Raw genomic sequence first — 19,061 nt, 5'->3', positions numbered from 1 at the left:
TAATCAGTTGAACCAACAACATAGATGTTGATTTTCCAGCACGTTATGTGATAGCAGATAAAGATCATGGTTGTTGGCAGTTTTACCTGACTTATATGAATAGATATAGTAATTTAAATTAAGGCCAAAATATGCATTTCTGTTCACAGTCGCAATAAAAGGATGACAAAAAAATGAATTCGTGGCATAAGCTAGTACTGTTAATGCACCGTAAATCATCTGCTTCAAAAATGTAACTTTGGAATTTGATTTAAATTAATGAAGTTCATTTTAATTTAACTGTTTGAAAATGTTGTTCCTTGGCATGAAATAATAACTGGATTAATAGAGATAAATAAACAAGGTATGATTGTAGATTAAATATGACATAAAACAGTACAGCATGTTTTATGAACTTATTGCTTTAACAGCAATTTCTTAGTAATAACATACAGAATTGATGCATCTTCTTTTTAAAAAAATTGAAAACAGTAATTTTTTTAGAATTTATAAGTCACTGTATAATATGTTGCAGAGTAGAGTGATAGGGGTGGGGGATGGATACTGGGTGAAATTAGTTATAATGAAGATTAGTCAGTAGTGATATAATCTATCAAACAATCTAAAATTGGATGAATGTTGTTTTGGAGACCATGGATAAACTAAAAATGCTTGAAATGCAGAGAAAGGTTGTAAAACTTAATATGGAGAGAAAAGCTGTAAAAGTTTCATTCTCATTTCTATCAGTACAATCAAACAGCATATACCCAGATCTCCCATTAGATAATCTCCACCGTATCAGGGTGTACACTATTCAGTCAACTTAAAGTTTATAGAAAAATGTGTAGGTGTGAAAAATCTGCATCATTATGTAAAGGCAGGTATGGTTGTAAACTGTTCATCCTACTTACAGTACTCACAGTGACTTGATTATGTTATACTTGTGTGTTGTAAATGTTGTATAATTACTTTTTCTAGTATTATATACTAGCACTGATTGGACTACACTCACCAAGTGTAAATTACACTCAACTCTACAGACACAGATGGAATATATCTGGCAAATGTGGATTAGCTTTGACTTTCAGTAGGTGGTTCTTCCTGGGGTTTTCCCAGGTTCTTCCTCCACCATTAATACTGGCCGCCATGCATAGCCTATCATGTGCTGAAAAATGGCATTAAACCCCACAACAACAACAGCGAGCTGTGTGTATAAACACTGAATTGGAGAGCTTGCAGGTAACAATTCAGTTATAAATAAGAAAAATAGGGAAACCAGATTTAAATTTCAACGATGATATTCCCTATATCTCCAAAAGTATACAAGATATCCAGTATACAAGATATCCAAGTATACAAGATATCCAAGTATACAAGATTGTAAGTATACAAGATATCCAAGTATACAAGATTGTAAGTATACAAGATATCCAAGTATACAAGATTGTAAGTATACAAGATATCCAAGTATACAAGATTGTAAGTATACAAGATATCCAAGTATACAAGATTGTAAGTATACAAGATATCCAAGTATACAAGATTGTAAGTATACAAGATATCCAGTATACAAGATTGTAAGTATACAAGATATCCAAGTATACAAGATATCCAAGTATACAAGATTGTAAGTATACAAGATATCCAAGTATACAAGATTGTAAGTATACAAGATATCCAAGTATACAAGATTGTAAGTATACAAGATATCCAAGTATAAAAGATCGTAAGTATAAGAACATTATTTTAGAATTAACGAATGTGAGGGAATTTTGTAAAAATAACTATGTCAAGATAATTTGCTTACTAGCACAGAAGTAGGGACAGTTTCATCAAAATTGCAATCCGATTCTCTGTCTTATTTATTAAAAAATTATACCTTGTGATTTCATACCTGAAATGTTTTACCTGTTGTACACATGTAGAGTATTTTATGCAGTCACAATGATCAGGCGGACTTTTCATCTATATTTCAGCTGTATCGATAATCATTCACCTTTTCATTAGCATTTCAGCTATATAGAATATTTATATCACTCTTTCTGTACAAAACTAACCATTCTTATACTAACACCTTGCTACATACTAACATTTAGTGCTGGTCAAGGTTACCAGTATCAAACCAGGAAGAAAAATACATGGTCAAGATTAACAATAGAAATATCAGTTTCAGGAAGAACCATACATGGTAAAAGTTACCAAGAGAAATACCAAATCAGAAGGAATTACATGGTCAAGGTCACCAATAAAAATACCAAATCAGGAAGAAAACATAAGTTGCCATGGTTACCAATAGTAATATCAAATCAGGAAGAAATTATATGGTCAAGATTTCCAATATAAATATCAAATGAGGAAGACATTATATGGTCAAGACTTCCAATAGAAATATCAAATCAGGAAGACATTATATGGTCAAGACTTCCAATAGAAATATCAAATCAGGAAGACATTATATGGTCAAGACTTCCAATAGAAATGTCAAACCAGGAAGAAATTATATGGTCAAGACTTCCAATAGAAATATCAAATGAGGAAGACATTATATGGTCAAGACTTCCAATAGAAATATCAAATGAGGAAGAAATTATATGGTCAAGACTTCCAATAGAAATATCAAATCAGGAAGACATTATATGGTCAAGACTACCAATAGAAATGTCAAATCAGGAAGACATTATATGGTCAAGACTACCAATAGAAATGTCAAATCAGAAAGACATTATATGGTCAAGACTTCCAATAGAAATATCAAATCAGGAAGACATTATATGGTCAAGACTTCCAATAGAAATGTCAAATGAGGAAGACATTATATGGTCAAGACTTCCAATAGAAATGTCAAATGAGGAAGACATTATATGGTCAAGACTTCCGATAGAAATGTCAAATGAGGAAGACATTATATGGTCAAGACTTCCGATAGAAATGTCAAATGAGGAAGACATTATATGGTCAAGACTTCCAATAGAAATGTCAAATGAGGAAGACTTTATATGGTCAAGACTTCCAATAGAAATGTCAAATGAGGAAGACATTATATGGTCAAGACTTCCAATAGAAATATCAAATGAGGAAGACATTATATGGTCAAGACTTCCAATAGAAATATTAAATGAGGAAGACATTATATGGTCAAGACTTCCAGTAGAAATATCAAATGAGGAAGACATTATATGGTCAAGACTTCCAATAGAAATATCAAATGAGGAAGACATCATATGGTCAAGACTTCCAATAGAAATATCAAATCAGGAAGACATCATATGGTCAAGACTTCCAATAGAAATATCAAATCAGGAAGACATTATATGGTCAAGACTACCAATAGAAATATCAAATCAGGAAGAAATTATATGGTCAAGACTACCAATAGAAATATCAAATCAGGAAGACATTATATGGTCAAGACTTCCAATAGAAATATCAAATCAGGAAGACATTATATGGTCAAGACTTCCAATAGAAATATCAAATCAGGAAGACATTATATGGTCAAGACTTCCAATAGAAATGTCAAATCAGGAAGACATATGGTCAAGACTTCCAATAGAAATATCAAATCAGGAAGACATTATATGGTCAAGACTTCCAATATAAATATCAAATCAGGAAGACATTATATGGTCAAGACTTCCAATAGAAATATCAAATCAGGAAGACATTATAAGGTCAAGACTACCAATAGAAATATCAAATCAGGAAGAAATTATTTGGCAATTATGATGGTCCACAGGTGAAAGGAATTTTTAAAAAGCTGTAAACTTTATTAAGGTGGAGTGCTATGTGTACAAGCATCACATGTGCACCTATATAGGCCTGACTTATCTACTGGCATCGCAGTGACACCTCTGTAGTCCTGGGTTTGTCTACTGGCATCTAAACGACACCTATATAAACCACATTTATCAACTGTCATCTTGGCGACACCTATATAGGCCTGACTTATCTACTGGCATCTCAGCGACACCTCTGTAGTCCTGGGTTGTCCACTGGCATCTAACCAACACCTATATAAGCCTGGCTTATCAACTGTCAACTCAGTAACACTGAGTTGTCTGCTGGCATCTTAATGACACCTATATATGTCTATTTTATTTACTGGTATCTCAGTAACATCTGTGTAGGCCTTGGTTGTCTACTGGCATCAAAGCAACAGTTATATTGGCCTGGGTTGTCTACTGGCATCAAAAACAATTATGTTGGCCTGAGTTGTCTACTGGCATAAAAACAACTATATTGGCCTGGGTTGTTTAAGGGCATCTAAACTACTTTGTTGGTCTGAGTTGTCTATTTGTATCTAAACAACAACTACATTGGCCTGAGTTGTTGCCTGGCATGTAAACAGCTATGTTGGCCTGAGTTGTCAACTGGCATCTAAGCAACAACTACATTGGCCTGAGTTGTTGCCTGGCATGTAAACAGCTATGTTGGCCTGAGTTGTCAACTGGCATCTAAACAACAACTATATTGGCCTGAATTATCTACTGGCAAATAAAAGATACCTGTGTTGGCCAGTATTACATACTGGCATACAAGTCAGTGTAGGCATGAGTTATCAGACATTTGAATTAATATTTTCTTCACTGAAAAGTATACTCATATATATATATATATATATATATATATATATATATATATATATATATATATATATATATATATATATATATATATATATATGTGGGTGGGGATTGGCTTCAACTTCACCCACCCTTCTTCCGCCATTAAGAACTGACTAATCCCATGATAGAAGTGATTGCTGATAAAACCTAATTAAATGCACACGTTCTGACTAGAGACCTACTATTTTTAATATGCATGAAACCCATTGTTTGCTGATCTTGTTTATTACCACTAGGTTTGAAAAAGTTCTGACCCAATCATGCCACTTATTTATTTGCATGTCTCACCTAACTTATTTTTATATATGTATGTATTTGTGTGTGTGTCATTTTTGCATCTGTAAACATTTCTTTGTTGACTCTTGGCTAGTAGGAAATTTATTACATCATACTGGCACATACTAAAAGCTGGTTCAGGACTGCATACTATGAATAACACTATACAGAGATAACATGCCAACCGATAAGCATATTGTGAATAACACTGTAAAGATAACATGCCAATCCATTGTCACATTGTAAGTAACACCGTACAGAGATAACATGCCAGTCCATAGGCATATTGTGAGTAAAACCATACAGAGATAACACACCAGTCAATAGGCATATTGTAAGTAAAACCATACAGAGATAACATGCCAGTTCATGGGCATATTGTGAGTAAAACCATACAGAGATAACATGCCAGTTCATAGGCATATTGTGAGTAAAACCATACAGAGATAACATGCCAGTCAATAGGCATATTGTGAGTAAAACCATACAGAGATAACATGCCAATTCATAGGCATATTGTGAGTAAAACCATACAGAGATAACACGCCAATTCATAGGCATATTGTGAGTAAAACCATACAGAGATAACATGCCAATTCATAGGCATATTGTGAGTAAAACCATACAGAGATAACATGCCAATTCATAGGCATATTGTGAGTAAAACCATACAGAGATAACATGCCAATTCATAGGCATATTGTGAGTAAAACCATACAGAGATAACATGCCAGTTCATAGGCATATTGTGAGTAAAACCATACAGAGATAACACGCCAATTCATAGGCATATTGTTAGTAAAACCATACAGAGATAACACGCCAATTCATAGGCATATTGTGAGTAAAACCATACAGAGATAACACGCCAATTCATAGGCATATTGTGAGTAAAACCATACAGAGATAACACGCCAGTCCATAGGCAAATTGCAAGTAAAACCATACAGAGATAACACGCCAGTCCATTGGCATATTGCGAGTAAAACCATACAGAGATAACATGCCAGTCCATTGGCATATTGTGAGTAAAACCATACAGAGATAACGCACCAGTCCATAGGCAAATTGCGAGTAAAACCATACAGAGATAACACGCCAGTCCATAGGCAAATTGCGAGTAAAACCATGCAGAGATAACATGCCAATCCATACTCATACTGTACTGGACTGAAAAGATGGTCATCAATCTTGGGGCACAAAATGATAACAGATGATATATGGGTAGGCACAAAATTGTAGGTCAGACAGTGTCAGTGCACGCATTGTTGGGGCAGATCACTGTGCTCTTTTGTATCTGCCTGGCTGGAACAATATTACCACTGAGAGAGGTTATGAGCTTGTTAATTGAATAAAGATTGTTATCATCAAAAGCTGACTTATTATTACTGTAATTCATTACACTTTGCTTCACAGGACTCTGTTAGTGCCTACATAGAGGAGTATTACACATGGGTCAGGGATTGTAATGTTCAGTTCACAGGACTCTGTTGGTGCCTACTTAGAAGAGTGTTACATATGGGTCAGACCGCTCAGGTGGCCTAGTGGTTATAGCATCCGCCCTGGATGCGGGAGGTCATGGGTTCGAACCCTGGCTGAGTCATACAAAAGACTTACAAAAATGGTACTAACAGCTGCCTCGCTAGGCGCTCAGCATTAAGTGGTAAGTGTTAGGACTGGTCGGCCTGGTGTCAGGATAATGTGATTGGGTGGGACATCATGCTACATGTCTGCGGCATGATGCCCCAGTGCTAGGCATCACTTTAAACTACCACAATGCAGACATCGTAGCAATATGACTGGAAAATTGTTAAAGCTACGTCAAAAATCTAAATGACACACACACACAGGTCAGGGCATGTAAATTTCAGTTCACAGGACTCTATTAATTCCTACATAGACGAGTCTTAGACATGGGTCAGGTCATGTAATGTTCAGTTCATAGGACTTTATTAGTGCCTTCATAGACAAGTATGGGTCAGGGCATGTACAGTTCACAGGACTCTATTAGTGCCTACATAGACAGGTAATACATATGGGTCATGGCATATAATGTACAGTTCACAGGACTCTGTTAATGTCTTTATAGACAAGTATTACACATGGGTCAGGGCATGTAATGTTCAGTTCACAGGACTATGTTAGTGCCTATATAGACAAGTATCACACTTGGGTCACGGCATGTTCAGTTCACAGGACTCTATTAGTGCCTACATAGACAGGTAATACATATGGGTCATGGCATATAATGTACAGTTCACAGGACTCTGTTAATGTCTTTATAGACAAGTATTACACATGGGTCAGGGCATGTAATGTTCAGTTCACAGGACTATGTTAGTGCCTATATAGACAAGTATCACACTTGGGTCACGGCATGTTCAGTTCACAGGACTCTGTTAGTGCTTATATAGACAAGTAATACACATGGGTCATGGCATATAATGTACAGTTCACGGGACTCTGTTAGTGCCTATATAGACAAATAATACACATGGGTCATGGCATGTAATGTACAGTTCACAGGACTGTTAATGCCTATATAGACAAGTAATACACATGGGTCATGGCATGTAATGTACAGTTCACAGGACTCTGTTAGTGCCTATATAGACAAGTAATACACATGGGTCAGGGCATGTAATGTGCAGTTCTCAGGACTGTTAATGCCTATATAAACAAGTAATACACATGGGTCAGGGCATGTAATGTTCAGTTCTCAGGATAATTGTTTCCCAATATCGTGTCAGTTTGGTCCACCAATTAAGTTACTGATGACTGAGTATGCTGTTATTTCTTGCCAGATTAGTAAATATATTAGAAACTTTGAAATTTATAAGAATATATTACAAATGATCTATATAATATACAACTTATGACCTATAATATATTACAAACGACCTATATATTATTCAACTAATGACCTATATAATATACAACAAATGACCTATGTAATATACAATTAATGACCTATATAATATACAACTAATGACCTAAAATATATTACAAATTACATATATAATATACAACTAATGACCTATATATTATGCAACTTATGACCTATATAATATATTACAAATCACCTATATGATATACAACTAATGACCTATATAATATATTACAAATGATCTATATAATATACAACTTATGACCTATAATATATTACAAATGACCTATATATTATTCAACTAATGACCTATGTAATATACAACTAATGACCTATGTAATATACAACTAATGACCTAATATATAATATACAACTAATGACCTATAATATATTACAATTCACCTATATAATATACAACTAATGACCTATATATTATTCAACTATTGACCTATATAGTATACCCCTATATAATATACAACAAATGACCTATATAATTTACAACAAATGACCTAAAATATATTACAAATTACCTATATAATATACAACTAATGACCTATATAATATACAACAAATGACCTATGTAATATACAACTAATGACCTATATAATTTACAACAAATGACCTATATGATATACAACTTATATATTATTCAACTAATGACATATAATATAAATATTGTAATATTGTAATAGTCCAGATTGCCTGGCAGCTGTCAAGGCTAATGACATCTTGGATTATAAAAGAAACCCTGGTTTATAAAAGGGTCATAGAGAAATTGATGTATTTGTTAAAGGGGAGGAGTCAACATGCATGCAAATTGACTTCTAAAGATAATATGCTATCCTTGGATAAAAAGCTTTTTTAAAATGATATTTAATAATTATTCTCCATTTTAAAAGGTAATTCCACAAATGTAGTGCAGGACAAGGTTAGACTAAAAATGTAGTGCAGAACATATAAGGTTAGACTAAAAATCACTGGCCTTATGACATCACGTGTTCTGTACATATGTTTTGTTCTGAATCAGCAGAATGAGTTCTTTTCCTGACTCAGAGAAAGCATGAATGAGGTTTTGTATTTGTTACATACCCCATGTATTGCACTTGTGGATATTCAAGTAGACTATGACTAGAACTTCAAAACTAATAGGGCTTTATAAATTTTTTAAATGGTTCTTATGTCACGTGTTTAGGCTTGAATAAACAGTAACACAAGAAAGAGTGAAAACAACAAGCTTTGAAAAAATACAATAATTTATTTCCCTGGAAAAATTCTGTAAAAATGAAAAAATATGAACTTACGGTTTTATGGAATCAAATCCAAAAATAATCCCAAGAATAATCCACAAATAAAATTTTGATAGTCCTAATAACAAAATGTTCTACTGATTTCAAGTTCGAATCCCGACTAAGAATCCAGGACGGAAGGCGATGATGTATGCTGCAATCTGTCGTGTTGAAGTCTACAGTTCCTTGTAGAAACAAGAATTATCACTCCAGTTTCTGATAGCTGAATAAATTTTTATAAAGAACGTCTTGTTCCACAATATTACATGAGCACACATATTTTCCAGAAAATTAAAAGAATTAATCCTTTTGAATCCATGTAACTTGAAATAACTCCAAACAGCACAACATACAGCTTCCAGTTTAAGAGCCCAGCTTCTATTGAGAATAATTCTCCAAAACAGAGGTTATTTGGTCTTGTAAAACGTAGACAATGGGTCATGTGATCATCTTCTGGAAGTTTATAGAAGCTAAATACTTGTTAAAAGCCACGTACACCCAGTGTGACCCTGATGAAAACCAATCATTTTATTCTAAGAAATCAAAAATAAAAACAATTCTTTACATCTTAAACAAAAAGTCCCATCATGACCTCGACAACAACCAATCCTTTTAAAATAAAGATAGAACTTGCTTACTGGCTGCTAGAAATTTTGAAACAAGGTCAGGATTTAGATAAACACCTAGTGTTTATAAAACAGATGGTCAAGGTCAAACTATTTTCTGAAAAAGTATCATCTATAGTGAATACATTTTCATTACAATATCATGTAATGAAAAATAAAAATATTTAAAACTGTCAAACAATTAAATTGAAATAATGAAATCGTATTAAATAAGATATAACTAAATCATAACAACGAATTATGTTGATATAGAGATTAATGTAAATACACATAGTTTCGGTCTCAGCATGCAGTATGGAAGCATCCATATCGAACATCCAGTCAATTATGTTAGATTAAATTATGTAATATATTTGCAGGAGAGACTAATAATTGAACTTCCATCAAACTTTAACCTAATTCACTTTGAAAAAGCTGCGAAATATGTTTAAGGCTGATAAGAAATTATTCCAAACTCAGCTCAAATCTTTACAAATTTTTTTTTTTAAAATGAACAAAATTAGTTGTACAGTATAAACCAAACTATTTACAAATGGGAGCTAATTTAGTTGTGCATTGTCACTAGTTTTATGATGGTCATGTACAAATCATAGTACCATGAAGAGTTACTAATGACAGCAGATAAATTATTCATGAAAACATGTTCTCATCTGAAAATTCACCATTGAACATTATAATTTTATTACCTTTTTTGTCCACTGGATACATATTGTAATCAGAAAACTTTCATTGTTTCAGGCAATATTGTAAGTTTGAAAAAGCCGAGTATTAGTTTGAAATTTTTTTATTATTGGGTCTATAAAACCAAGTAAAGATGGGTCAGTATTCAGTCCATCTGGTACTTGTTAGCGTCACCTTTTACAGCTAGCTCTAGTTTTGGTTTATCCAAGCAAAGATTCAGTTTGTATTAAATTGGTTTGATCATTTGCTTTAATTGTGTAAATTTTCACCTGCACAGATTAATTTACTTAAATTTTGTAGATCATAACATGCTTTCAGGTTTTCAGTGGTTTGAATAAGTTATTCAGTTGATAATGTTTATTTCATTATACATAGTAACTGCCACATTTGTTCACTTGAGTTTCATTTTAATTTCAGGACAATCATTAGTCATGACTAAAGAACCCACTTTTGCATGCCATAATTTTAAACCCGCATGATTTTCTGTAGGTGCATTCATTTTTTTAAGAAGTACTAAAAAGGTTATTAATGTGCACAATATGCCATTCACAGAAGTAATAAATATTTCGTAACTCTCCTTGAAACAGCTGGACAGGTAAAAGTTAGGCGGGATCCTGGTAGAATTGCAGACTACGATCCCGAACAAGCACCTAACACTGGTGGAGGGACTCCTTACTCCAGTCGTAGCTCAGCCAATATGGTGTATGACTCAAAATCAGGACGAGGTAAGATACTGTATTGTATTTTTCCACATTTTTCGCAGTCACAAAAGGCAGATGTTTTACAAAACAATGTTACGTTTTCTACTAGATATTTGTGTATGAATGCATTGTAATTCATCGGAGGATTTTTGTTCAGGAATAATTTGAAAAAACACTCGATTTTCATATTGTGAGTTACAGTATCAGCTGAAATTATAAGACAGGTAATGTTTTATTTAACTAAAATAGTTGATCAGTCTTACTTGGTTTAACGAGACTTGACAATAGTTGCATGAGAAATGTCATGAATATGTTTGAACAGTGTTTTTTCTTAATGTCTTACCGGTGTTGCCTGATAATGCTAGAAAGTTCAAGTTAATAGAAGAAATAACTATTGTCCCTAGTATCAGAAATACTCTTTCTGTTATGTGAAGGAAAATGTAAAGAAAGAAAAGAAAAACTTGCTTTACATCTTAAATAAATTTGTGATTCACATTTTTCGTCCATTTTTGATAAAGTAGGAGTAACCACCAGGATGTGTTAAGTGCATGCTTTGTTATAATTTAAAATGTTCTTAAAATGAAATTTACTTAGAATAGTAGATTATCTTTTCTATTGAAAATATTTGTTATGGTTTATTATATGGAGTTACACATCGTTTTGTTACATTTATTTTGTCAAAAGTAAATCACTTGATGCATGTTGACTGTGGGATTGAAAAGGCATGGTAGAATTTTAGTTTGTTTTGCACATTTTTATAGCAGTGCACAAAGTTTGAAATTTTAATGGTATGTTGTTCTATTTACAGTTCCATCATATTCATGCGATTCATGAGTCATTTCTTAATTTATTATTCCCATTTTATATGTATTATGCTTAATTGTGCTTGCAATCTTGTGCAGGAAGGAGATTTGGGGCACCTGTATTCAGTAATAAATGCTCTCTAAGGCTGACAGACAATAAATTGTTTAATGCTTAGATTTAAAGCGCCTTGCTTCTTGATTGTTGCATGTTAAGCATAAAGCCTTGTAGCAGGGACAATTCAGGATGCAGTGCTTATTTTGGTGATGCACAAAAATAAAAGCAGTAATCAAATTGACTTCTTCACATTGGCTGAAGCTAGACTGATTCCATGTTTTTGTATCATTGGAGAGAAAGACTGGTTAGGAGTGTTAACATCTTGGTTTGGAATACCACACCTTCCAAAGGGGGATAAGCAGTGGTAGTGTAGCACAGTTCGCAACTTTTGATATCACTTTTTTCATGACAGGGATAAATCGTAGGTACCTTAAAAATTGGAGTGAATTAATAACATTCATGTTAATCCAGTCAAAGAGGTGTATGCCTTAGTTTCAGAGAAAAATATGTTCTTACAAGATTTTGATCAAGCTAACAATGTGTATACCAATGATGTGGACATGTGTAATAATTCTTTCTAGAAATATTGAAGAAATATTTGTAAGAATGCTATTCATACTGTACACATCTATTGGAGGTCATAAAATGTACCAGTTCTTAGATAATATTCCTTCCTCTAGACTCTCAGGATCCACGGAACTATAGGGAACAAAGTAAGTACAGATTGGTTTGTAAAGGGATTTGGGATTTTCTCGTACCAAAAGACTATAAGATACTTACTAATCCTTCTTACTTCTTCTCCCATTGCATTAATTTTAACAAGACATTTAAATTCATAATGGTTATATTTTAGTCACATGTATTTTTGGGATCATTTTCTTGTTTTTCCTTTTTGAACAGGGTTCTCCCCAGAGACGTTATAACATGCATTGAAAAGAGTTAGTAGTCCAGATGTTAGATGTTCCTCTTGAATGAACTTATAAAGTAGAAATATTTATTAATATAAATATATTGGTCCTAATGAAGTCACAGAATTTAGACACAAAATAAATCAACATTATTGATCGATATTTTATTCAAATAATTTAAAATGTCACTTTTTTGTACCACATGATGAAATACATCGAGTATTAACATAAAGAAAATATCCTATTAATTTTGAAAAATTCTTAGATACAGATATTTTCATTTTGCTCCAAAGTTTGGTATTTTTAACATTTTTTATTTCTTGTTAAGATGGTAGTGATTTAACTTGTACAGATTTTGAACATAGTAAAAATAAATAATAACCTTAATCACAGTTTGTTAAACTCTCCATTTTACTCTGATATAATGAATAAATCATTTATTGAAATGTGATCAAATTATACAAATGTGGGAGAAAAATTTGTGCATCAAATTTTGGAAATGTAACTGCTCCTGAGCAGTTGAAAACCTGGGCAATCTGACTTAATTGAATCATTGAAGTTAGTCAGAAATGGAAAGTTTTATTGTGATATATTAATTAATTAATATTAATTAATTTGCAATATTTAGAAATAATCTGTCAAGTAGATTTGGAGATTTACCATGCATCATACTGCCATGTCATGGAAGGTAAAAGTACTCAGCATAATACATTCATGGAAGGTCAAAGTACTCAACATAAGACTTCATGGAAGGTCAAAGTACTCAGCATAAGACATTCATGGAAGGTCGAAGTACTCACCATAATACATTCATGGAAGGTCAAAGTACTCAGCATAAGACATTCATGGAAGGTCAAAGTACTCAGCATAAGACATTCATGGAAGGTCAAAGTACTCAACATAAGACTTCATGGAAGCCAAAGTACTCAGCATAAGACATTCATGGAAGGTCAAAGTACTCAGCATAAGACATTCATGGAAGGTAAAAGTACTCACCATAAGACATTCATGGAATGTCAAAGTACTCACCATAAGACATTCATGGAAGGTAAAAGTACTCACCATAAGACATTCATGGAAGGTCAATGTACTCAGCATAAGACAATGCAGTTAGAGTATGCACTCAGTAAACATTTCTCTACAATGAGCCGCTGTGTTGCGCTGGGGAGAACCCTGAAGTCATTTTGAATGATTTAAGTTTGAATAATCTGTATATAAGTATCCAGTATGTGGTGACTTGTTAATATTGAAAATTTTGTTTATATAAATCTCCACAATTCCAAACTGTGAACTGTTTTTTTCTCTTTTTTTACTACTCTGGGTCCTGTTAGTTTGATTTATATTTATATTAAACATATATATTAAATATGCCTGTCAGTGTAGATCTATTTGTCACATACAATTTTGCATAGATTGAGTTTCGGTAAACATCAAGTGATTTTTGACTGGCTGCTTATTGTCCCATCGATCTAGATCTGCTTAAACATAGGTATCACGTCCCATCGACATAGACCTGCTTAAACATAGATATCACATCCCATCGACATAGACCTGCTTAAACATAGGTTTCATGTTTTGAGCATTGAGAGCAGTATGAGCGTTTAAATTATGTGATGAAGTTTTGTGAGTCAGTTACAAAGTGATGCATCAACAAAAGGACTGTGTAGATGGGATGCCTGGTTTCTATGGCAATCTTGTTTGAGGTTACCTTAGCTCTGCAGCTTCATACTTATGCTGGTGGTGGGGTCTTTAGAGCTAAGGTCAGGTAGATAGGTATGGTTGCTGCCATATCCAGGTGATCTGCCATTGGAGCCAGTTTGACAGTATTTTCTTCATTTAATATAGTGTCCCTCCCCCCTTCCATTTATATTGTGTTTCTACAGCATTGTTTCAACTTGTTTGGAGCAGGAAACCTATCATTTTGAGTCTTTTCTTGTTTATTATTTTGTACTTGTATATCGGCCAGAGCTATTATTATTTTGTGGACCCTGTTCGGGCTTGTAGAGTTACGGTGGCCTCAACTAATTCTTGAACAGTACTATTGAGGTAGAACTTGCTGATCTTGATTTCGTGTTCATTGAATTTTGAAAGTTAACAGAATATATTTTGCAGCACTCACTGGATGTCTACAGCGATGAATTGAGGCATAATGATTTTGTCTTTTAAAAATTTAAGACACTCATGGTGATGATTATTATTCCAGATTGAAGTAATTCAATATAATTATTATTCCAGATTGAAGTAATTCATCGTGATTATTATTCCAAATTGAAGTAATTCATCATCATTATTATTCAAATTTAAGTAATTCATCATGATTATTATTCCAAATTGAAGTAATTCATATTGATCATTATTCCAAATTGAAGAAATTCACATAATTATTCCAGTTTGATGTAATTCATCATAATTATCATTCTAAATTGAAGTACTTCATAATTATTATTCCAGATTGAAGTAATTCATGGTGATTATTATTCCAATTTGATGTAATTCATGGTGATTATTATTCCAATTTGATGTAATTCTTGTTGATTATTATTCCAATTTTTGATGTAATTCATGTTGATTATTATTCCAATTTGATGTAATTCATGGTGATTATTATTCCAATTTGATGTAATTCATGTTGATTATTATTCCAATTTGATGTAATTCATGGTGATTATTATTCCAATTTGATGTAATTCACGTTGATTATTATTCCAATTTGATGTAATTCATGGTGATTATTATTCCAATTTGATGTAATTCATGTTGATTATTATTCCAATTTGATGTAATTCATGTTGATTATTATTCCAATTTGATGTAATTCATGGTGATTATTATTCCAATTTGATGTAATTCTTGTTGATTATTATTCCAATTTTTGATGTAATTCATGTTGATTATTATTCCAATTTGATGTAATTCATGGTGATTATTATTCCAATTTGATGTAATTCATGTTGATTATTATTCCAATTTGATGTAATTCATGGTGATTATTATTCCAATTTGATGTAATTCACGTTGATTATTATTCCAATTTGATGTAATTCATGGTGATTATTATTCCAATTTGATGTAATTCATGTTGATTATTATTCCAATTTGATGTAATTCATGGTGATTATTATTCCAATTTGATGTAATTCTTGGTGATTATTATTCCAATTTGATGTAATTCATGGTGATTATTATTCCAATTTGATGTAATTCATGGTGATTATTATTCCAATTTGATGTAATTCATGGTGATTATTATTCCAATTTGATGTAATTCATGGTGATTATTATTCCAATTTGATGTAATTCATGGTGATTATTATTCCAATTTGATGTAATTCTTGTTGATTATTATTCCAATTTTTGATGTAATTCATGTTGATTATTATTCCAATTTGATGTAATTCATGTTGATTATTATTCCAATTTGATGTAATTCATGGTGATTATTATTCCAATTTGATGTAATTCATGGTGATTATTATTCCAATTTGATGTAATTCATGGTGATTATTATTCCAATTTGATGTAATTCATGGTGATTATTATTCCAATTTGATGTAATTCATGGTGATTATTATTCCAATTTGATGTAATTCTTGTTGATTATTATTCCAATTTTTGATGTAATTCATGTTGATTATTATTCCAATTTGATGTAATTCATGGTGATTATTATTCCAATTTGATGTAATTCATGTTGATTATTATTCCAATTTGATGTAATTCATGGTGATTATTATTCCAATTTGATGTAATTCACGTTGATTATTATTCCAATTTGATGTAATTCATGGAGATTATTATTCCAAATTGAGTTGGAACTGTCAGTTATAAAAATTTTTTTGCAACTTTGTTCTGATTTAATAGTCCATAATTATACTACAGGATGTTTTAAAATGATGTTTTTAAAGATATTGTCTAAATAGATGCAATACTGTCTTCTCCGCTCATTGCTTCTTTTGTAATATCTGTGTGTTTAGTCCTTTTTTAATATTCTACTTTATACTTGGACAAAATCTATCATGTCCATGCCACAACAACAAAAAAAGTTGACTCATTCAAAAGTTGGACTGTGTCTCTAACCTTATGTCTGCTTTACTGACCTCAGATAATGAGGATAGAGCACCAGTCAAACGCTTCTCAGTGAAGAGTAAGTAGCCATCTCTGTTACATATATATACTTGCTTCTTTGACACCGCCATGTTGAAGCATTTCAGACATTAGTTGAGCATTATGCACCATTTTGGGGGCATTAAGAGTTAATTGGAACATGCTCTGTCTTTTCCTTAATTGTTTAGATGACACGTCAGTATAACCAAATTAAACTTAGACTATAGCAACTTGTTCACTGATCTCTTGTAAATAGATCATGTGTATTAGCTTAAACGTGAGGAAAATATGCCTTCCAGTACAACATTTCTTACCATGAATTCATTCTATTACTTTCTGGATAGTTTTGAACTTTAGTCTCGACCAGTTTTTGTTCTCAGCATTTCCAGTTTTCTTATTTCTGTTGCATTCATCCCACCAAAGTATCTGAAAAATGTTATTGGAAAAGTTTGAGTGATGTTCCAGTTAAATTATTCATCTTGTTTACTATGTATTAGAGGTAACATCAGCATTGTAATCTTCAGCTTTTCACTATCCACTGTTACTTTACACTTTTCACTAGCTTTGTCATAATTGTGTCCAGTAAAAAAGTTGATTGATTAGGGTGTGTTATTACATATATCAGTACCTATTCAGAAACTTAAATGATTGTTTTGAGATTTTCAGAAGCTTGAACTAGCTCAGATACTAAATTACTTTAGGTTCTGCTTGATATAGCACCCCTTGTGGGCTTGTTTGAATAGACTAGTTCACCATCCTTCCCCGGATATATCTCATGCTGACCTTCCAGCTGAGAAGGTCATGTAGTTTTTTATGAGTTTAGTTAATGGAAAATAATGACTTTATATATTAAGAATTTTAGCCATTTTCACCTTAGTCATTGTTTGAGAAACCATAAATTGCTTAGGATTGTCCTGATGTGGCATTAAATCTTTATATATATATATATATATATATATATATATATATATATATATATATATATATATATATATATATATATATATATATATACTGTAGATAACAGACCTGCCAACTCTTACAATTTTGCTATAAGTCTTGCGAAAATTACCCTTTAGATACAGACTTAGGCATACTAGCAAAAATTACGAAAAACGATCGTTGCCAAAAAAATCCAGATAATTGGTTCATTTGTGTTTTATTTGGATCCAGGTTTCATCTTAGAATTAGTGAAATTAGTCAAGGAACCAGATTAACTTTACGGCAGCACCCCAGTTGCTTTAAACTGCACCTATTTGTTCAGGCGAAGCCTCTGCATGATCAGACTGTTGATTTTAGAATTTTTAAAAATGGCATCCAGAAAGCGATGCATGTTAAAGACGAAACGGAAAATAACCTTCTAGAAAAGTGTTAATAATCAAATCAGAAAAATAAAAAGGAATATTCTGATTTCTTGTGAATAAAAGCTTAAAAAGACACAATTACATTTATTGGACATCGTGTGCCAATTTGTGTATGTCCCATGGCGGGACATATGACTGCCGTTGTCATGTGAAATGGAAAAGAATTTCCAAGAATTATGTCAAGTTGAGATATAGCAACAAACCATTGAGCTGCATAGGGTCTGGAACTTGAGTTTGTACAGTTTTACTTTTGGTAAATAAAGTCAGCATGTACTTTACACATTTTTCAGTTGAACATAATGTTTATCGTCAATCCATCGAACTTTTAATTACGTTTTCCAGCATTATCATAACAGTTATTGATATTTTGTTGCACCTTACTGAAAACTGGTCAGTCTTGCGGAAAAAAATCAACTGCCTTACTGACAGGGACTTGTCAGGGTTGGCAGGTCTAATACTCTGATGAATACTTGCATTTTAAATGCCAGTAGTTATATCTGTGACCGAAATCATGGATAGAGCCTGGCTTAGTCAAAACCATGTAGTGTGTTAAGTTGTGTGAATGCTTTTTTTTGACGCCGACTTCTGTTTGCACCTCCTTTAACCGGAAAGATGATTTAACCTGGTTTTTATATATAAACAAAGTGGAGACACATAATTTCCCTTATAAGAACTAGTTGAGCAGTTGTGCAACTTGTGAATGAAAATCATTTTAATATTGATCTCAGAGATGGGGACATCATTTTAGGTGACCTGTCAACACACT

General features: G+C 32.5%; 1 protein-coding gene across 7 annotated transcripts in view; it reads left to right on the top strand.

Annotated features, from left to right (window-relative positions):
* Positions 1-19,061, top strand: part of LOC149791200 (LIM and SH3 domain protein F42H10.3-like) — a 135,135-nt gene that overhangs the window by 86,771 nt on the left and 29,303 nt on the right. For all 7 annotated transcript variants that reach the window (XM_089969652.1, XM_089969658.1, XM_089969657.1 and 4 more), the window contains 3 exons: positions 10,948-11,085; positions 12,600-12,632; positions 16,930-16,971. In XM_089969652.1, the coding sequence (XP_089825778.1) occupies positions 10,948-11,085; positions 12,600-12,632; positions 16,930-16,971 (213 nt within the window). The remainder of the gene's footprint in view (positions 1-10,947; positions 11,086-12,599; positions 12,633-16,929; positions 16,972-19,061) is intronic.

This window comes from Sinohyriopsis cumingii, chromosome 9 (assembly GCF_028554795.1).
Source record: "Sinohyriopsis cumingii isolate HCF-2022 chromosome 9, ASM2855479v2, whole genome shotgun sequence".
NCBI classification, from domain to species: Eukaryota; Metazoa; Mollusca; class Bivalvia; order Unionida; family Unionidae; genus Sinohyriopsis; species Sinohyriopsis cumingii.
Note: the sequence above shows the minus strand (reverse complement) of the source record. Positions and strands in the feature narration are given on the sequence as shown.